General features: G+C 42.4%; 1 protein-coding gene across 4 annotated transcripts in view; it reads right to left on the minus strand.

The window, feature by feature from the left end:
• aff4 (AF4/FMR2 family, member 4) overlaps positions 1-22,300 on the minus strand; it is a 69,690-nt gene that overhangs the window by 11,186 nt on the left and 36,204 nt on the right. For 3 of the 4 annotated variants that reach the window (XM_072445706.1, XM_072445705.1, XM_072445703.1), the window contains 12 exons: positions 20,209-20,795; positions 17,686-17,944; positions 16,682-16,720; positions 16,500-16,586; positions 14,424-14,451; positions 14,296-14,353; positions 13,940-14,029; positions 13,695-13,842; positions 12,410-12,680; positions 10,699-11,157; positions 1,777-1,928; positions 1,609-1,694 (listed from right to left, as the gene is read on the minus strand). In XM_072445706.1, coding sequence (XP_072301807.1) covers positions 1,609-1,694; positions 1,777-1,928; positions 10,699-11,157; positions 12,410-12,680; positions 13,695-13,842; positions 13,940-14,029; positions 14,296-14,353; positions 14,424-14,451; positions 16,500-16,586; positions 16,682-16,720; positions 17,686-17,944; positions 20,209-20,756 — 2,225 coding nt within the window. In that variant the 5' untranslated portion in view covers positions 20,757-20,795. The remainder of the gene's footprint in view (positions 1-1,608; positions 1,695-1,776; positions 1,929-10,698; positions 11,158-12,409; positions 12,681-13,694; positions 13,843-13,939; positions 14,030-14,295; positions 14,354-14,423; positions 14,452-16,499; positions 16,587-16,681; positions 16,721-17,685; positions 17,945-20,208; positions 20,796-22,300) is intronic. The other variant, XM_072445704.1, reaches the window with a different exon arrangement.

A 22,300-nucleotide genomic window follows, 5' to 3' on the forward strand; every position in this document is an offset into this window, starting at 1 on the left:
GCTTCAGTTAGCTTCAGGTCAAACCAGTGGATACTTTAAAATGCTAAACACTAAACTTGGTGTCAATTCAAAAGTATTCTGATATATAGTGAGGGGTGTATTTACCAGTATTGATCTTACGTGGCTCTTTTACTTTTATATCGTTTTTGAAAATGTATCTTTGTGGACGTTTGACAGTTTTTAATATTCGATCCCAAACTCTACGTATTTGAACAGAAAAGGGTCAAATCACAGTCGCGACTTTGCCAGTTGCAGCTCGTTTGTTGTTCAATTAAAAGTGTTTCAACGGCAAACAGACAAAGACAAATGATCAACTGTGACATTTTCGTTTGGATATTTGAAAATAACATCACTAAAAGGCCCTTCTGAGAATATTGTCATCAATGTTTAGTAGAAGATGTGCCGCGTATACAAAGTGACATAGTTATTATGTTAGGCTTACTTAAGTCTTAATTCAGGACCAACAATGTGCTTATAACAGGTTAAGTATTCTATTCGTTTTTGGGGCGACTTAGCATTGGAGTCGAATTAAAAATGGTAAAAACTCCACGTATGTTTCTTTGTCATCGTCACATGTTCCGTTCCCGTTTTGTTTAGTAAAATTACAGTTACACAATGTTTTTTTGTTGTCGTCTGCCCCAGTTTTTGAACGATGTCAAGTCAAACTCGTTACATTTCGCTGTAAATTGACACATGAAAGGAAATGACTTGCATAAGAAACATTTTAGCTGAAGCAGTGAGTCTCTTTTAGACACGGGTCACAATATGTTCCATAAATGAGCTTCAAAACAAAGACTTGAGTGATGTCTAGTCCTCCACCTCACGTAACCATGTATTAAAGGGGAGGTATTCTACAACATCACCTTTAATGAGCGTTTCACCTCGTTACGACAGTGTTCCCTCATCATCAGTTCACTCAAAGTCGTTTTTTGGATTGATTCCTACATTTACTTTATCCCGTCAACTGAGGCTTGAGTGCTCAGAAAATCCCTGCTTTCACCTACCCCCTGTCCCCGCCCACATCCCCGTGCTTTTACGATTACTCGAACAGAAACTGTGCCAACGATCAAGGACTGGACCAACATTATAAGTGATGTTTGGAAAAATAAATCACATTTTAATATGAAAATTGACAAATTTGACCGACTTTCGGATAAATGAGACGTTTATTTTGGACTTTGTATGCCGCAATTTTATTTTCTTCTCCGTTTTTTAATTTGATTTTCTCCTTCTGGTTTTGTTTTTGTTGTTCTGTGTATTAAATGTTTGGGGAAAATCAGAGTTAGATGGGTGGGGCTTTGAAATAGAATACACTTTTAACGACAATCTGCTGCTTTTTACAGTGAAATCTCCGTAAGAGGAGGCGGGGCTTATCAGCTCTGCAGTTCTGAACAGGAAGTCAATGAAACTGCTTCAATTATCGAGCCGTTTTAGATCAATATTCCAGTTTATAAAGGGTGAACAAAGGTAAAATGATGATCTACTTATATTATAGTTCGATACTAAGCACCTGGAAAAAAGCATCATGCGTCTCTTTTAACTTTCATTCAAGTTACAGAATAAAATCACTTCTGAACTGGGGTAAAACGAATATAAAAACACTCTTACTCTTCACTGTTGCCCTTGTGGTGCGATGCCGGCTTGTCGTCCGGTTTCCGTCGTTTACTGACCGGTTTGGTGCCGTCGTCGTCCGTCTACGATGCAAAACAACACTTTCAATCTACTCTCTTTGAAACAGAAGTAGGCGTCACCATTTGGCCGTTTCCCTCGCTGTACCTTGTGTTTCCTTTTGCCTTTGCTGGAGATCTTCTCGGAGTTGTGCCGGCTCGTGTCCTTGGTGTCCCGCTCGAGGCACTCGTCCCGCTCCACTTTGATGTCGGCGGGTTCTTTGTACGGTCGTCCCGGGATCCGCGACAGCAAGCTCAAGTCTGCCCCCGTGAGGAAGAGGAGGAAAACACAAGCACATACTGAAGGTCATGTTTTTATAATGCGGTATTAGACGTTTAGATGTATTTATGAGCAAGCAACTGGCAAAACAAGAACTAAACCCTAAACTACTTTTGTACGAGAATTAATTTTAGATTGGGGGGTAGTATCTTTATGTACAGTGTAAGACCAAAACTGCAATAAAAAAGAACAGCAATAACGCAGGAAAAAAGAAAATTTATCAACGTACAAAAATATAAAATAATATATATAAATATATGGGAATCATGTGTTTTGTTTTTGTTACATATAAATACCTCCAAAAAATTATAAAAATAATTCCGCTAAATTAAACCATACTACCTATTTTTTTTGTTGTCCCATTTAATCTCAATCCTGGTTCTGTTGGACCTCAGCGCAGCGTTTGACACCATTGACCACAACATTCTACTGCAGAGGTTAGAATGTGATGTAGGTGTTGGAGGAACAGCCCTCAGCTGGTTTAAATCCTATCTATCTGATAGGTTCCAATTTGTTAATGTAAACCAGAGCTCCTCACCAAGCTCTAAAGTAATTTACGGTGTGCCACAGGGTTCGGTACTCGGTCCAATTCTGTTTACTCTTTATATGCTGCCATTAGGCAACATTATCAGAAAGCATGACATTAACTTCCACTGCTATGCAGACGACACTCAGCTGTATTTATCAATGAAACCTGATCAGAGCGATCAAGTAGACAGACTTAGTGCTTGTGTGAAGGAGATAAAAACCTGGATGACACTAAACTACCTGCTTCTTAACCCTGAAAAAACCGAGGTCATTGTGCTTGGCCCTAAGCATCTACGAGACTCTCTATCTGAGCAGATAGTCACACTGGACAATGTCAGTGTAGCCTCCAGTTCTACTGTAAGAAACCTTGGAGTCTTATTTGACCAGGAGCTCTCATTTAAAGCTCATATAAATCAAGCTTGTAAAACAGCCTATTTCCATTTGCGCAACATCGCCAAAATCAGAAGAATCCTGCCTAAAAGTGATGCCGAAAAACTTATCCATGCATTTGTAACGACTAGATTAGACTACTGTAACTCCCTGCTTGCAGCGTGTCCTAAAAGCTCCATAAAAAGCTTTCAACTGGTTCAAAATGCAGCAGCAAGATTACTAACAGGAACAAAAAGAAGAGAGCACATTACGCCAGTGCTGAAGTCTCTTCACTGGCTCCCCGTCGAGTCCAGAATCAAATTCAAAATTCTACTCTTGACCTACAAAGCCATAAATGACATGGCCCCATCCTACCTCAAAGATGCTATAGAACCATATCATCCAAACAGAGCTCTTCGCTCTCAGAATGCTGGCCTTCTGGTGGTGCCAAGAGTCTCTAAAAGTACTGTAGGAGGTAGAGCGTTTAGCTACCAAGCTCCTGTGTTATGGAATCAGCTCCCGACCCATGTTAAATATGCTGACACAGTCTCTTCATTTAAGTCCAGGCTTAAAACGTTCCTCTTCGAAATCGCTTATGGTCAGAGTAGTTAGGAACAGAAAGATAAACCCACAGCTTCAGCTACGCTGCCCTAGGAGTAACTGTGCTGGGGGAAGTATGACAGCTTGAGCACTATCCTCTTCTTCTTCTGACTACTTATGCTATCAAACAATATTTATTTTTTTGATTCCACTTGCAAACTGTTCACCGCCTTCTTTTCTTTCTCTCACTCCTGAGGACCTGTGGACCCAGATGCCTCTCTCCTGGTGAAGTGGTCCCTGCCCTGTGTGGACGGTCCCTCTTCTGCCTGAAGAGTGGCTCCAGTTCGCCTCAGTCGGTCCCTCATCTGCCTGAAGAGTGGGTCCAGCTCGCCTCAGACGGTCCCTCATCTGCCTGAAGAGTGGGTCCAGCTCGCCTCCGACGGTCCCTCTTCTGCCTGAAGAGTGGGTCCAGCTCGCCTCCGACGGTCCCTCTTCTGCCTGAAGAGTGGGTCCAGCTCGCCTCAGACGGTCCCTCTTCTGCCTGAAGAGTGGGTCCAGCTCGACTCAGACGGTCCCTCTTCTGCCTGAAGAGTGGGTCCAGCTCGACTCAGACGGTCCCTCTTCTGCCTGAAGAGTGGGTCCAGCTCGACTCAGACGGTCCCTCATCTGCCTGAAGAGTGGGTCCAGCTCGACTCAGACGGTCCCTCTTCTGCCTGAAGAGTGGGTCCAGCTCCAGTCTCCTCGTGTCCGTCTGTCCGTCTGTGAGAGTCGGATCTCTCCTTCACTGGAACTCCTCCAGGTTTCTACGCTTTTTTCCCAAAGAGGTTTTTTTTGTAGTTTTTCCTGGCCGAGAAGGAGAGTCTAAGGACAGAGGACACTGGGACATCGTCCCTCGCCACCACAGACATTGTCTGACTTCATCGCCACCACAGACATTGTTGATTCATTTCTCCCTGTGGCCCTCAGAGGCAACTGTTGTTGTGATTTTGGGCCTTACAAAAATAAATTGATTTGATTTGATTTGATTTAAATCCTTATAATCTAAATAAAAAACGTTAAATGGCTAAAGGCATACAGCCAATCGATAATCGGTGGCATAATCAAAAGAATTTAAAAATGACAAAAAAGTGACATAATCATAAGAATAATAAAAATAAATATAGCCGCAAGCGGCAATGATCGGCCCTCGCCACGCCGCCGCCATGCCGCCGCCACGCCGCCGCCACGCCGCAAGAGGAGGGGGCGCTAACGCGCCCCAATTGTCCTTTTATTACGCCTACTGCTGAATCTGTGACGCTGTCACATCTTCTCCCCTTTGTTTTACCATCAAAAAGCAATTTTATTTTGAATTCTTGGCAAAATGTGCGGCTTTGCCGCACAGACACCGTGACTCTTTGAATAAAAATGTGGATAACTTTTGATGGTCCACCCCTGAAGATGAGTCTCACCAAATTTCAGGTTAATAGGGCTGACGCCCTAAGAGGAGTTTGTGAAAGTCTAAAGTGTAAACATGTTCTGGCGATTTCCCCATTGGAATAACATGGAAGGTTTCGGTCATCGTTACGGCAAAGCCATAACAATTATGACATGGGTCTCATTGACTTTTTTGATGGGGATGCCAAAATTGAGTTGTGTGTCAAATTTCATATAATTTTGCAAAACTAAATATTTAACCTCCATATAAAATCTGTAGGGGGCGCTGTGGCTCCAAATTAATTTATTTCACTTCAAGTAGGTTTAGGGCAAAGAGTTTAACAACTGATTCTAATTTGACACAATTCGGACTTTATCTGCGCAAACGGCAGAAATGTTAAATTTGGGAGATTTCTGAAATTCTTGCTACAGTTTGTGGCTTCGCCGCACAGAGACCGTGAGAGGTATCAATGTAATTTGGATAACTTTTGATGTCCCACTCCTCAGTAGCATTTTCACCAAATTTCAGCTTTTTAGGGCCAACGCCCTGGGAGGAGTTCGTAAAAGTACGACGTTTGGAAAAACTCCGAAGTCATGTTTAGCCATTTTTGAAGCAATATGGCCGACATTTGGTTGGGCGGACGGCGTTGCCGTGATAATATTTTTTACTTCTCTTGTCACCATCTACCTCTGTGCCAAATTTCATGATTCTACGATCAGATTTTTTTTGGGTCATTTCCCATCTCTCAATGCATTTTTGGTACATTTGGGGGCGCTGACGCGCCAATTTTTTTTTATTTTAGAAAAGGGAAATAGCCAGAATGTAGAGAGGCACGATTTTTAGAGGTGTGCAAATTTTTGTGACTTTTCGTCAATGTTCACTGGGTGAAAAATAGGGGGGTTGGTCCCGAGAAGAAGAAAGAAGAAAGAATATTAAAGCCGCAAGCGGCATCCAACGGCCCTCGCGGGCCGCCGGCCTTCCGACTCTGCGCTTTCGACTTGATAAAGATGGCGCCCTTATTGTGTTGAATTAAAAAAGAACTTGACAGACGGCGACACATTGGACATGGCCAATCCAGTGCAAATGAACACAAGTGTCAGTCAAATTTGCTGCGCCGCCGCACAGAGACCGTAGCACTTGGAATATAAATATGGATAACTTTTGATGCCCCGCTTGTGTAGATGATATTTCCCAAAGTAAAGCTTGATCGAGCTATTGCCCACGGAGGAGTTTGTTAAAGTGTGAAGCGTAAATGTGAACATTTCAAAGATTTGGCGTTTTCCCATTTGTGACAGTATATTTGCAGCCCCACGGCACAGAGACCGTACCACTTAATATCAAAATATGGATAATTTTTGATGCCCCGTTTGTGTAGATGATTTTCCCCAAATATGAGCTTGATCGGGCAATCGCCCTAGGAGGAGTTCGTTAAAGTGTGAAGCGTAAAAATGTGGTCATTTTAGAGATTTCGCTGTTTTCCCATTTCGGACATATATTTGCGGGTCAGCCACACAGAGACCGTAGCACTTAGAATCAAAATATGGATCAGTTTTGATGCCCCGTTTGTGTAGATGATATTCTTCAAATATGAGCTTGATCGGGCAATCGCCCTAGGAGGAGTTTGTTAAAGTTTGAAGCGTAATGTGGTGATTTGAGCAATTCTACGATTTTCCCATAAGGATAACATGGGATGTTTCTGTCATCGCTACGGTTACCCCGTACAAAATATGACTTTTGCTGTCATAATTTTATGATCAGGATGGCAATTTAGAATTTAGTGCAAAATGTCATGTTATTTGGAAAAAAACTTTATTGTTTATAGGCCACTCTGAAGGCCAAATAGTCCAAATTCTGGGTAACGTTTGTGGCTCCGTCGCACAGAAACCGTAAAAGTTATCCTTAAAATTTGGATAACTTTAGATGCCCCACATGTCTAGAGGACGTACATCGATTTAGAAGTCGGTGGGCAAAACGCACTAGGAGGAGTTTGTTAAAGTGTAAAACATAAAAATGTGGTAATTTGAGAGATTTTGCTGTTTACCCATTTGTGACATATATTTGCGGGTCAGCCACACAGAGACCGTAGCACTTAGAATCAAAATATGGATAACTTTTGATGCCTCGCTTGTGTAGATGATTTTCCCCAAATATGAACTTGATCGGACAATCGCCCTAGGAGGAGTTTGTTAAAGTGTGAAGCGTAAAAATGTGGTCATTTTAGAGATTCCGCTGTTTTCCCATTTGTGACATATATTTGCGGGTCAGCCACACAGAGACCGTAGCACTTAAAACAAAAATATGGATAACTTTTGATGCCCCGTTTGTGTAGATGATTTTCCCCAAACATGAGTTTGATCGGACAATCGCCCTGGGAGGAGTTCATTAAAGTGTGAAGCATAAAAATGTGGTCATTTTAGAGATATCGCGGTTTTCCCATTTCTGACATATATTTGCGGGTCCGCCACACAGAGACTGTAGCACTTAGAATCAAAATATGGATACGTTTTGATGCCCCACTTGTGTAGATGATATTCTCCAAATATGAACTTGATCGGACAATCGCCCTAGGAGGAGTTCATTAAAGTGTGAAGCGTAAAAATGTGGTGATTTGAGCGATTCTGCGATTTTTCCATAAGGATAACATGGGATGTTTCTGTCATCGCTACGGTTACGCCGTACAAAATATGACTTTGGCTCTCATACTTTTATGATCAGGATGGCAAATTAGAATTTTGTTCAAAATATCATGTCATTTGGAAAAACTATATTGTTTATAGGCCACTCTGAAGGCCAAATAGTCAGAATTCTGGGAAACGTTTACGGCTCCGTCGCACAGAGACCGTAAATGTTATCCTTAAAATTTGGATAACTTTAGATGCCCCACTTGTCTAGAGGACGTACACCGATTTTGAGGTTGGTGGGCAAAACGCACTAGGAGGAGTTTGTTAAAGTGTAAAACATAAAAATGTGGTAATTTGAGAGATTTTGCGGTTTTCCCATAGGGATAACATGGGAGGTTTCTGTCATCGCTACGACTACGCCGTAAAAATTTAGGCATTTTTGTGATTGGCTTTTGTGATCGGGACGGCAAAATAGAATTTTGGGTAAAGTTTAGACAATTTTGGTAAAACTAATTTTTGACCTTCAATGTTAATTTAAAGGTCACTCTGTAGGGGGCGCCATCGCGGCCAAACTAGAAAGTTTAACAACTGATTTTTGAAGTCGGTGGGCAAAACGCCCTAGGAGGAGTTCGTCAAAGTTTGACGTGAACAAAATGGCTAACACAGCTTGTTTTCATTTTCAAAGGAAGATGGCGGGCATAGGGTAAGTCTGGAGGCGTGGCCACAGTAATATTTTTTTTTTTGTCCTCACGAGAGGAATGTGTGTCCCGAATTTCGTAGCTCTACGACAAAGTTGACCTCGGGGCGTCTCCCATAGGCGCAATGTATTTTGACTTTTGTCGGTGGCGCTGTCGAGCCATTTTTTAACGAAAAAAAAAATGGCCCAGAAAAAATCAAATTTTTCGCCGATTCTGAATTTTGGGCAAAGTTTGGTGAGTTTTTGAGCATGTTCAGGGGGTCAAATTAGAGCTCAAAAAGCAGAAGAACAAGAAAAATAATAATAAATATAGCCGCAAGCGGCAATGATCGGCCCTCGCCACGCCGCCGCCACGCCGCAAGAGGAGGGGGCGCTAACGCGCCCCAATTGTCCTTTTATTACGCCTACTGCTGAATCTGTGACGCTGTCACATCTTCTCCCCTTTGTTTTACCATCAAAAAGCAATTTTATTTTGAATTCTTGGCAAAATGTGCGGCTTTGCCGCACAGACACCGTGACTCTTTGAATGAAAATGTGGATAACTTTTGATGGTCTTGAAGATGAGTCTCACCAAATTTCAGGTTAATAGGGCTGACGCCCTGGGAGGAGTTTGTGAAAGTCTAAAGTGTAAACATGTTCTGGCGATTTCCCCATTGGAATAACATGAAAGGTTTCGGTCATCGTTACGGCAACGCCATAACAATTATGACATGAGTCATTGACTTTTTTGATGGGGATGCTAAAATTGAGTTGTGTGTCAAATTTCATATAATTTCGCAAAACTAAACATTTAACCTCCATATAAAATCTGTAGGGGGCGCTGTGGCGCCAAATGAATTTATTTCACTTCAAGTAGGTTTAGGGCAAAGAGTTTAACAACTGATTCTAATTTGACGCAATTCGGACTTTATCTGCGCAAACGGCAGAAATTTTAAATATGGGAGATTTCTGAAATTCTTGCTACAGTTTGCGGCTTCGCCGCACAGAGACCGTGAGAGGTATCAATGTAATTTGGATAACTTTTGATGTCCCACTCCTCAGTAGCATTTTCACCAAATTTCAGCTTTTTAGGGCCAACGCCCTGGGAGGAGTTCGTAAAAGTACGACGTTTGGAAAAACTCCGAAGTCATGTTTAGCCATTTTTGAAGCAATATGGCCGACATTTGGTTGGGCGGACGGCGTTGCCGTAATAATATTTTTTACTTCTCTTGTCACCATCTACCTCTGCGCCAAATTTCATGATTCTACGATCAGATTTTTTTTGGGTCATTTCCCATCTCTCAATGCATTTTTGGTACATTTGGGGGCGCTGACGCGCCAATTTTTTTAATTTTAGAAAAGGGAAATAGCCAGAATGTAGAGAGGCACGATTTTTAGAGGCGTGCAAATTTTTGTGACTTTTCGTCAATGTTCACTGGGTGAAAAATAGGGGGGTTGGTCCCGAGAAGAAGAAGAAAGAAAGAAAGAATAATATTCCGATGCGAAAACAATGTTTCCCATTTTTCAAATATCATAAACTATACATTTTCGGAAAGCGCTCGCGCTTTCCTACCTCATGGTGTGGGTCCCTGGTCACTGACGGGTACTTTCGATAATTTTGAGTGGGCTCCGCCCACTTTGTGTTTTTGGCCCTCTATACAGTAATAATGTTCAATTTTTGCCTTACATGCTTATATGCACGGAACATGCAAGAGATGGGGAACGTATTCGTGAGCTACTTAGCGCAAATGAGTGCTTTATATGGGGATGACGACCGCTTCGCGGTCGTCATCCCAATGTAAAGTGCTCGTTTAGTGCAAACTTTTGCACGGGCTTCGCCCGTTTACAACGGTAATGTTCCATTTTCCTACAACTAATTAGTATGCACGGGGCGTGCATGAGTGGAGGAGTGCGTTAGTGAGTGTTTGGAAGTGGGCGAGCGCTTCGCGCTCGATTTTGTGCGCACTACGTGCGCACTTTCGCAGCCGTGCTTCGCACGGCCTTACGAGATTAATAGGCCTCTCGCCAGCTTGTGGCGCTCGGGCCTAATAATCATGAACATTTAAGTATTTCTAATTCAATATTTAGTCCAAAAAAAACACATCTAAATGTAAAGATTTTTTTTTTAATCTGGCTGTTTTTTTTTCTACATTAACTACCGTATTTTCCGGACTATAAGTCGCACCTTTTTTTAATATTTTTGGCCGGGGTGCGACTTATACTTATATACTTAAACTCCGGAGTGACTTATATGTGATATTATTTGTTATTTTTACACTTGCAACCGCATTTCATACTCCAGTGCGACTTATATATGTTTTTTCTTCTCTATTATGCATTTTTTGGCCGGTGCAACTTATAGTCCGGAAAATACAGTATGTCACAAAGAGTAACGCATTAACGAGAGAAGATTAAAGGTTCCACTGTTGTTTGTTCTTTAATTTAAATCATGTTGCTTTTTCCTCACTATAACATCCGACACAACCTAAACCGCAAGTGTCAATCAAGAGTAAATAAACACGTCGTCGGTGAATTACACACGCAAAACTCTTTAACGATTCGTGTCATTTCAAGCGTGCGTGGACAAAAGGCGGCGCGCTGACCTATCTTGACCAGTAGGACCTGCTGCTGGCTCGTCCTGGACGGGTAGCGCTCCTCGGGGTCGCTGAGGGGCGAGAGCAGCTCCTTGTCCTCCAGCGGCGAGAACACGCACACCGGCGTCCTGATGCTCTCCGTGTACTTGGGCGTTTGGGACGACGACGGGATGCTCTCGTTCTCCTCGGAGTCCGACGACGACGAGTCCGTCTTGCGCGGCTTCTTCACCGGCGCTTTGGGCTTGGGCTTCTTCTCCGCGGTGCTGGTGGCGGTGGGCCGCGGCGACGCTTTGGGCTCCTTCTTGATGGTGGGTTTCCGGGAGCCTTTGGTGGGCGCTTTGGGCCGCAGCGGGACCGGGGCCGGTTCACTCTCCACGCGCAGGCCGCCCTTGGGCTCCTCCACCACCGGGAGCTTCTCGGACTTTTTGGGTTGTTTCTTTCCGGTCACTTTTCGACCGCTTGTCCCGCCTAAAAACAAAGAGAAAATGACACAGATGATTTGATGTCCTGAAGGAAAGTGTGAAGTTTCAAGTTTTACTGTGAATTCATTACATTTACCGTATATAATGCCGTTATTTGTGAGAATTTATTGCTTTAATGTGACGGTACAAGGGACGGGACGATAAAGAATAATATCATTTAACAATAATATATCTGTTATTTTTTCTTTACATTTATTATGATCGCCAATTAAAATAATTGTCATTTTACCACAAGATCAAGCAGAATAAACCTCTTCTGCATTATATCTTCTCCTAGATTCATAATTTTTTTTCTTTTGGCAAAGTACAATTCTATAATGGTTGATAAAACAGACATTATTCATAAAAGTAGAATTATACATATTAATATCACAAGGAGGATCGAAATTATCATTATCGTAACATATCGTACATTTCAACATCATCCATTGCATGATTTTGACCATAATTGTGCTACATTCACTAATAAAAATACACCGCTGGTAGCAATGTTCTCTTATTTATTTCTGATTAAAGCTGCACAATACATCAAAAGCAAAAGTATCGATATTGCAACAAACGAAATCTATAAAATCAAGGTGAAAACATTAAAAAAGACTGATGATGATTTTTCCTTATTCGCTCTAAATTAGCCTCGATTTATTCTTAGTTTTTATTCTGATACAGTTTGACATGCCTTAAGCAGGAGGTTCAGCACTTGAAATGAACTGAAAAGTATTCAAATATCACAATAAATACCAACCGCATGGCAATCATTTCAAATATGTGCAGCTCTAATTCTGATTTGAATCTATGTTATGTTCCGATATCAATACTGGGGTTCATATTTCTGCTTTGTTTGCACCTGCCCAATGTGCTGAACGGAACATAATGTCGCAGTGATTAGAAGAGGGAGATATAGTGAACTTTAGATAATATCATTCATAGTTTAAATGCCACAAAAAGCTGATTAAAATGAAAAAAAAGAACAAATTAATGTTAAACTTAAAAAAATTTGGTGATATTTCTGCATTTTTGCAATTCATTTTAACGACATTTCCCATTTGTCGAATATTTAAACCCACAACTAACACATTTAACAACCAACACGTCTCTGTCGGAGTGGCGTAATATCGTTGTCGGGACGTTCGCCGGCACCTACTTGCGACAAAAAGCGTTAAATGTGCCGAGAATACACATCGAATACTCTTTATACTGCGCGGAGCCACGACGGACGCTACAGGGAGCACGTTCCGCACCTTCGCTCTGCGCCGGAGACTTCTGCCGCCCTCTGCCGCCCTCGGCTCCCTTCTGCGGCGCCCGGGACTCTCGGCTCGCCGGCGGGGCAGACGAGTCTTTGGAGCCGCCCCCCTGGCTGCTGTAGCCCCGCCCCGAGCTGTTGTCGCGCCCCTCCTTCTTGCATTTCGTCGGGGCGTTGCTGTTGTCCACCGGAGAGGCCGGCGAGCACTGGTTGGGCTTCTTCCTGAACCAGTTGTCCAGCTGCCACTTGTTCGCTCCTTGTTGTTCGGGCTTGAAACGGGGCAAGAGAAAACACACGCGTTTAGCTCAAACTGACACGATTGACCGTTTATACGCATATTATTGGGTTTCAGGCTCAACGGTGTGATAGTCTCCTCTCAAGTCATGCATGGGGCTGACACTGAGGATTATTTTAGTAGTCGACAAGTCATTGATCAATTATTTTGACTGTTATTCCTTTTATTGTTCAGATAAAAAGTGGAAATAGCGTGACTGAAGGCTTGTAGACGGATCATAATTATGAATAAAGTGAATTACTTAAGAAAATCTGAAAGAGTTTATTCTTGGTTTACATTTTGACTTGATAGTAACGCCGTCTTTGTTATAAAAAGGTATTTCTGCATGCGTTTTAGAGCCCGTAAAGCCGAATAACAGCCACAAATATAAAAAAAAAAATTACAGATTTTAGCTCGAGTCATGTATAAAACAGGATATTTACATTAGAAACAACAATGAAATATAAATATAATATGTGGAACCTGACTTCAGGGTTATGCAAAATAACTAGGGCTGCAACTACAACGTTTAAACACATATCTAAATAGATAAAGGTAAAAACATGTTAACTGAAGGCTGCGTGTGATACTTTAGATTTAAAATACCGTATTTTCCGGACTATAAGTTGCACCAGCCAAAAAATGCATAATAGAGAAGAAAAAACATATATAAGTCGCACTGGAGTATGAAATGCGGTTGCAAGTGTGAAAACAAGAAATAATATCACATATAAGTCGCTCCGGAGTATAAGTATACAAGTATAAATATAAGTATAAGTCGCACCCCGGCCAAAACTATAAAAAAAAAAAAAGGGTGCGACTTATAGTCCGGAAAATACGGTAGTCACTTTCTTTGTGTATTTTAGAGCACGTTTAGTCCACATAACATTATCCAAATGGTCCAAACCCTTTCACAATCCCTCATTTTACCGGTCGCGGCCTCGTTTCCTTTATCGAACCGTAAAGTATGCGGGTGAATAAAGTCAAAAAGGGGTGTGGCTTGCCGTACCTCGGGCGAAGCGGGCCGCGGCGGCTGCTCGTTGGCTTCGCTGTCGCTGCTGCTGCTCTCGCTCTCGCTGTCGGAGCCGGAGCTGCTCTCGGAGCCGCTGTGGCTGCTCGAGTCGTCCCGCCGCTGCTCCGCCGCTTCGCTGTTGTTACTGGGACGCCACAAAAAACGGGAATACACTCAAATGCGGGGCCGTTTTGGGGGGGGACACCGTAGCGCCCGCGTCAACGCTCCGGACGTGCGCTTACCTGGCCGAAGTGTTTCGCGAGGCGTTTTTCCCCGACTCCTCCACGTCACTGTCCTCGCTGCTGCTCAGCTTCAGGTCCTCCTCCAACGGCCTGAAACGGCATTATCGAGCAGTGACTCTCTTTTTCAACCGTTCACGTTTTCTACCGGCGATTTGTGTCCGCTTTGAGAAACAAATGAGTACACAAGACAAGGGACCGGGCCCGGGTTTAGTCCGGCCGGCGGCGCATGACAATTGGGCGTAATGCAATACTCGATAATAGTTTGGACATGGGTTTTTTTTCAAAGCGCATTCAAATAAAGGATCCGGTGACGCGTCGGTTTGCATGGGTCGTAAAAAAGGAGAAAGGAGACTTACGTGGGCTGGTCTTCACAGGCTTTGGACTGCTGGCTGCTGGAGCTTTTGGAGGAACGCTCTGTAATGTGACACGTGATGAATGAGACGATGTTTTGATTTACCTGGTTTAATTAAGAACGTGTACTCACTGTGGCCGCTCGGGAATGGATGAGAGTCCTGAAATGCAAAAGACGACAACGTTAGACGATCGATCTGGACGTGTGCGTCTTCATGTTTGGGCTTTTATTTAGAGTCGCACGCGGGTTTATTTGATGCTCTGTTTCCGCTCGGGGTCGATGGCGGGAATATTGTGAGATTGTGCCGTGTGACAGGTGGATCGTCACTGAAAACAAGTTGAAAATTGTGTTTTTAATTGCGGGTTTCAGAGATAAAAAACTTTCACGTGCGAGAGTTTTATTTTGTCATCCATTTGAGGCTGAAATGACCCTAGATTTACTGTTTTTGGAGGAAATCTCTAGTTACGAATCTTATCGCGATTTTGTTAAGGATTGGGCCACGAAGCCAAAACCGTATTCATCTTAAAAAGTCTTTTTAACTGACATCGATCTCTTCTGAAACCGTCGTGAAAACGATCGGTCTGGTAATTACAGAGCAGTGTTCACCATGTTACATTTTAGTTTTAACCATTATTCATGATCATTGAGACTTGTGAAGTGTTTCATTTTCTTTCATTCTCGTGGTCTAACTGTTAAGGTTTGTGAGCGGCTTTAGGAAACTGAACTTTCTGAAAGACAAAATACAGTCACATTTGAGAAAAACGGCCAAATAAAAAACATTTCTTTACATTTAGGTCTATTGTTTGGGCTCTTTATTGAACTATAACAACTTAATTTTGCTTGTAAAATTGCCTCAAGTATAATTTGTTGGTTCTTATGATTATATTGTGACCTGAATACGATATCGATAACAATTATCGATTAACTTAATCATCTTGACATCTCTATTAGAGTTATTAACCATAAACTAGGTCAACATACATTTTTTATATAGTTTTTTTAATTTTATAAGAGGGTTTTTTTTAATGTTTTTTTTAATGATTATTCTTATGTTCCTATGCTGTTTCTGTGCCTAATCTGTGTTGCAACATTAGAATTTCCCCATTGTGGGACAAATAAAGCTCATCTTAAACGGCTAAATCCACCATAGTATTCTTTTTTTTACATCCACAGCCTATAAACGATGGATTAATCAAAGAGGAGCCAAAGGGAATGTGAAGCAGTCAGGAAGTAAACCCAAAAATAACTGACATTGTTGTAAAGCCAGTTGCCTCCGGGCTGTAAACACAACTCTGTCCACAACAAACAAACAAAGCGGCACAAATACAAAACCATACTTCATCTCACTGCTAAGTTACAGTAACGCTACTACTCCTACTCCTACTACTCCTGCTACTCCTACTCCTACTACTCCTATTACTCCTATTACTCCTACTTACTCCTACTATTACTCCTATTACTCCTACTCCTACTATTACTCCTATTACTCCTACTCATACTACTCCTATTACTCCTACTCCTATTACTCCTATTACTCCTACTACTCCTATTACTCCTACTCCTATTACTCCTACTCCTACTACTCCTATTACTCCTACTATTACTCCTATTACTCCTACTATTACTCCTATTACTCCTACTCCTACTATTACTCCTATTACTCCTACTATTACTCCTATTACTCCTACTCCTACTATTACTCCTATTACTCCTACTCATACTACTCCTATTACTCCTACTCCTATTACTCCTACTCCTATTACTCCTACTCCTACTACTCCTGCTTCTACTCCTCCTATTACTCCTACTCCTCTTACTCCTATTACTCCTACTCCTACTAATCCTGCTACTCCTGCTACTCCTACTACTACTACTCCTACTACTCCTGCTCCTCCTACTACTAGTACTACTACTCCTACTACTATTACTCCTAGTACTACTCCTACAACTGACCACTTCTATTGATTACTGACTATAACTACTGACACACTACTAATTACTGACCACTACTACTGACCACTACTTTTACCACTGACCACTACCACTGACTACTACTGACCACTACTACTACTACTACTGACTACTGACCACTACCACTGACTACTACTGACCACTACTACTACTACTGACCACTGACTACTGACTACTGACCACTACCACTACCACTACCACTACCACTGACTACTACTGACCACCACTACTACTGACCTTTGTGGGGAAAGGGAACTTGGAGGGCTCAGTTTTGCAGGGCGTGTGGATGGCCGTCAAAGGAGGCGGCCACGACTGAGTCATTTCCTGGAACAACAAACAAACAAACAAACAAAAACACAGATTAAAGGTGACGCTGCTGGAAAACAGCCGACAAACACGAGGGCAAATATCAACTGTACCTTTAGAATCTCATCCACACAGTTGGGGTCACTGGAGCCCTAAACGGACAGAAACATGGTCTTAGTGCATTCCAAACAAGAACTCTGCGTCGTTGTGATGTTTGTTGACTTAAAGTACAAGCCCCAAATATTTATGTTGCATTTTAATTCAAGAGCCGCTTCAGACGTGTTTTGCTCAATGTTTTAGCTGCAGTTTATAAGGCTAAGCTGTTATATTTGTTGTGCGTTCAGGTTTAATGATTGGATTACAGGTTTTGACACGTTCTGAAAATAGAAAATTACTTTTGTTTACCGCTTAAAAAAACTGAAACTAACAAAGTATTTTAGCAGTCGGCGTGTCAAATGACTAGTTTCTACTGAACGTTGAGACTTTTAAATACATTTTTAACCAAATAAAGGTTGAAAAATGGTGACTGAACGCTTCTAGCTTGAGTATAATGGATGAAAAATGTAAACAAATTATTATTTTTGGACGTTTTGATCCAAATGCTGCTGTCTTTGATGTAAACAGTTTATTTCTACGCGTTTTAGAGTCTATATAGTCACAATTAGATTACTTTTTATAGTTTACTGGTCTAGTTAGTTTAATAATTGCTGCGCCACGACTAAATTGTGACCATATTTGGACTAACAAAGGTCTAAACTAAGACTTTTGTTCAACTAGGATTAAACATGTCTAAAAAGAATGTTGACTATAAGTCGCACCTTTTTTCATAGTTTTGGCCAGAGTGCAACATATACATATATTTATACTTATATACTTATACTCCGGAGTGACTTGTATGTGATATTGTTTGTTATTTTCACACTTGCAACTGCATTTCATACTCCAGTGCGACTTATACTCCGGTGCGACTTATACTCCGGAAAATGCGGTATATCATGTGTAAACTAGTAACACGTCTCCCGAGTCGTACGACCAGCAGAAACCCATAGACAAAAAGAGAATCAAACAGAATATGAATACGTGATTCAAAAAAGGTCTATGGAGTTGGCATACGCACCCGTACCTCCATGGGCTGCGACGGGATCTTGAGTTTGGACAGCGAGGCTTTCCCGTTGGACTTCATCTCGCCCACGGTGCTGCTGTGGGGCGGGGCCGTGCTGTAGGTCTCGGCCTGCGAGCTCTTGGCCTCGGTGGTCTCCTGTCCGTCCATGGGCCTCACGTACGCGGTGGGCTTCTGCTGCATGGAGCCCGGCTTGGACATGAGCGACGGCGGGAAGGCCTGGCTCGTGTGCTGCCCGCTGGGGAATGTGTGGACCCTGGAGGTGAGACGCCGACCAGTTACCGTGACGATGATGAGAGCGCAAAAGAATAAGAGCTTCACAGTTTGATGCGTTTTACATTCAGGGCGGCAGGAAGTTCCACAAAACATAATCGCACGCAGTCGCTGCACGAGTAAAAAGTCACTACACGAGTCACTACACAAGTAAAAAGTCACTACACAAGTAAAAAGTCACTACACAAGTAAAAAGTCACTACACGAGTAAAAAGTCACTACACGAGTAAAAAGTCACTACAAAAGTAACTACACGAGTAAAAAGTCACTACACGAGTAAAAAGTCACTACACGAGTAAAAAGTCACTACACAAGTAAAAAGTCACTACACGAGTAAAAAGTCACTACACAAGTCACTACACAAGTAAAAAGTCACTACACAAGTAAAAAGTCACTACACAAGTAAAAAGTCACTACACAAGTAAAAAGTCACTACACGAGTAAAAAGTCACTACACGAGTAAAAAGTCACTACACAAGTAAAAAGTCACTACACGAGTAAAAAGTCACTACACGAGTAAAAAGTCACTACAAAAGTAACTACACGAGTAAAAAGTCACTACACAAGTAAAAAGTCACTACACGAGTAAAAAGTCACTACACATGGAAAAAGTCACTACACGTGTAAAAAGTCACTACACATTTTTTTGTGTGTGATACAATATAATATATATATAAGAAAATAGATGAATTAAATAAAACCGTGTAAATCAAAAGGTGTGTATTTTCTTTTTCTTGAAACTTGTAGGAGGAATTCAACTTTAGAAATGTTGTGGCAATTAATACCATAGTTGATTAGTCTTTAACCAGCTTTTTTATCCATCTCATTCATCATGTGATGAAAAATGTGATGAACCACTGTAATAGCAAACAACAAGGGATCATAACTAAATATGAATAAACTACATTTTTTGAACAAAAATATGGCTGTAGTCGACAGAAGAAGGCTGTGTACGTCAATTAATAAAAAGGAGGCATGGCTTATCCATGTGTTTGTCTCCAGTAGATTAGACTGTAACGGCCGCTCACTGGCCTCTCCAAACGAGCTGTAAAACAGCTGCAGTACATCCAGAACGCTGCTGCTCGGGTCCTGACTAGAACCAGGAAGTATGATCACATTAGTCCTGACTAGAACCAGGAAGTACCATCACATTAGTCCTGACTAGAACCAGGAAGTACCATCACATTAGTCCTGACTAGAACCAGGAAGTACCATCACATTAGTCCTGTGCTTAGGTCTCTGCACTGCCCCCTGTGGCTCAGAGAATAGACTTTAAAGCAGCTCTGCTTGTGTACAAGTCTCTGCGCACAGGGGTGGGCAATTATTTTCCTGGGCCATATTCAAATCCAGTCAAGTAGTGGAGTAGCCCGCAATCATTGGTGTAAAAAAAAAAAAATGTATTAAAAAAACTAAATATAACTTTTCTGTCAAATATAGGCTATTTTAATCTATTATTTAATTCATTTCACGTAATATTTATTAAGGATACAAGTGCAGACAGATGCCTAAAAAAAAAAAATTATAATATATCTAATTATTTATTTTTTTAATATTACTTACCAACATTCGGGTCGGATTATAAAGACAAACGGGCCACATGTGGCCCGCGGGCCGCAGTTTGCCCACCCAAAGTACCTTAATTTTTGGGGTATAGAGCGCTCCTGAATAAAAGCTGTGGCAACAAAATTTACAAAGAAAAAATAAATTGTACATATACTGTCAATAAGTCGCAGGTGCCACCCATGTAACATGAGATAGTTACACATTAAGATTTCTCTGTGAATATGAGTCTGATTGTAATACAACACACAGCATTTTGAAGCTTGAAATACAGCAGTGGACAGAGACAGTGACCTCTTCTTTTACAGTGTGTTAAACGCTTGCTCTTCCAGTCGGAGTGCCCTGACCAGCAGCTTAAAAGTCAGAAAAACAGTACATCCTGGACATGTTAGTGCCATATGCCATCTCAGACTGAGGACCTCAGGGACCGGCCTCATGCTGTGCAGCACTTTCAATTGTCTTGTGTACAAATTGTTCTACAAATACACTTAGTTGGTTGAATAAAAAATATTTAACTAGAACAACATCAACCAATTCATTAATTGACTAAATGACTCCAAGACTCTTGTACAAAATGGTGTCTGTAACAGGAAAATAGTCTCTGAGGCCCCGTGGGGAAACTGGACGGCGAGCTATTGTGCACATTTGTCATAATAACTTGTGACGTGTCTTCATCTGGACGCTTACCTGGAGGGCGAGTCCCAGCTGGCCTCTCTGTCCCGTGGAGACTTGGGCCTGTAGCGGTCTTTGCTGTGATGCTGCTCCGTGGACAACGAGCTCCTGGTGGCGCTTAAATTCCCTTTGGCGGGGCTCGACGTGTGCGATTTTGAATGTTCCGACACGCCGCTGCTGTGCTTGCTCGACTTCTTCTCGCGCACCTCGGCGCAGTGCCTTTGGCTGCTACCGCTGCTGCCGCCGCTGCCGCTGCTGCCGCCGCTACCGCCCCTTTGGCTGCCGTGCCCGCTTTGCAGTCCTGAGCGTTTTTGGGACGAAGAAGAGCCGACCCCCGTGGAACCAACCGGAGTCCATTTGCTCTGCCCGCTGCCCCCCGTCACGCCGCCGACGCCGCCCACGACGACGCCGCGCTGGTCCGGTCCGAAGAGGCCGGCGCCGGACTTGTCCTCGGCGGCGGAGGAGCTGTTGTTGTTGTTGTTGCTGTTGTTGGAGGACTTGGAGAGTTTGGGGAGAGTGTCTGCGCCGATGGGTTCTTTCATCTCGTCGTAGTTGCCGAGCATGCTCTGGATACGGCTCGAGAGTTTGTCCTCTTTGCTGGACTGTGGGGACGAGAGCGAGACAGGGGGAAGTGTTAGATGTGCGGCGTGCAAAAAGGTACAAGAACATGGGTTTATGCGCGATGACGGAGCAGGTTGTGTGTGATCCGGGAGAACTTAAAAAGACAAGGTTAGACAAACTGGTCAGCCTTTCGTGAGCGGGAAATGAAATTAAGCTGCAGTAGCGGTAAAAGGAAGACGTCTATGAATTAAAACGTCTATATATATCTTGCTTTTATTCAATTACAGGGGTTTTATTGCAGAAAGAGAAACAAAAAAACTTGCCGCTTGTGGTCTGTGGAAAATTCAAGATGCCGACGAATAATGCAAAATGACAATCTAAAATCAAATAGAAGTGCTTCCGTATTGAGTTACAAGTTATATATCACATTTTCTAGATCTGTAGCCGATTCAATTCAAGGCTGCAAGATTCTAGGGAAAACTTTGCTATTTATCAGACAAGGATTTGAATTAGATTTTACGTTTAAAAACTGGGATTCTGTTCAAAATGCACTGAAAAACTAACTGATTCACAAATACAAGAATCCTGTGACATTCAGAACATGTTTGCAGAAGTCTAAATTACAAGTACAAGAGTTTGTTTCTATAAAAACAAGGGATATTCTGTTCTTTGTAGAGGTCGCACCATTATCTTTTATAACTGTGCCAGGTGACATCGATTCAGCTGCAGTGTTTAGTGCAGGCTCAATTCAATTTAATACGACTAGCTTTACTCGACTACAAATACCGCTACAAATACCTTATGATTTATCGTTAAAAGGTTACCAAGCTTGAAGCAACAGGCCAACGAATCTGTGGTATTCAAAATGGCTTTGCCCAATTGAAAACAATGTGTGAGGAGCATAATTACGACCTTCTGACATAAAACTCAAGTACCGTGAGTCATGTACCACTAAAAACCCTTCGTTCAAGAGCGATGGGCATAAAACGCTGGGAAATACGCCTCCAATATTCAAATGTTGGCGGTTAAAAGTGTATTAGTGATAGAAATGGTATCGCATTACAACAGGGAAACGTCTGCTCTTCATTTCCTGGTTTAATATTACTCAAATCAAGTGGAAAAAAGCGCAGGGAACAGAATGTGCTCGAATTGCTTTTGTTTAAATGTGAATGTGACATTTTGTGGAGGTCAATAACAAGGTCACTAAAGGCTGCATTTTCCACTTCCTTATTGGACAATACGGATAATCCAAAGCAAACAGACGCGCGCCACCATCCGCGGCGCACCTCCAGTCCGCCGTCTCCTCCTGAGCTCGGTCGATTGTGTTAATCGGTCGGGTTTGTCGGGACACCGGCGTGAAGCGTGTAAACGGCCCGGGACCGTTCGAAAGTGTCTCGTTTCTGTCTCGGAATGAAAGCGCAAAGGCGACTCTCGCGGCTCCTGTTTGCTGTGACTGGCTCTCGCTGGCGGTGATTTGCGTGTGATTTTAGAAGGTTGGGTAACGGGCAAGAATTTAAAAACATTCAACATTCGTACGTTCGCGCAT

The sequence above is a fragment of the Eucyclogobius newberryi genome, unplaced genomic scaffold, assembly GCF_026437365.1.
Source record: "Eucyclogobius newberryi isolate DKJ021-1_F unplaced genomic scaffold, fEucNew1.0.hap1 SCAF_15, whole genome shotgun sequence".
Taxonomy (NCBI): domain Eukaryota; kingdom Metazoa; phylum Chordata; class Actinopteri; order Gobiiformes; family Gobiidae; genus Eucyclogobius; species Eucyclogobius newberryi.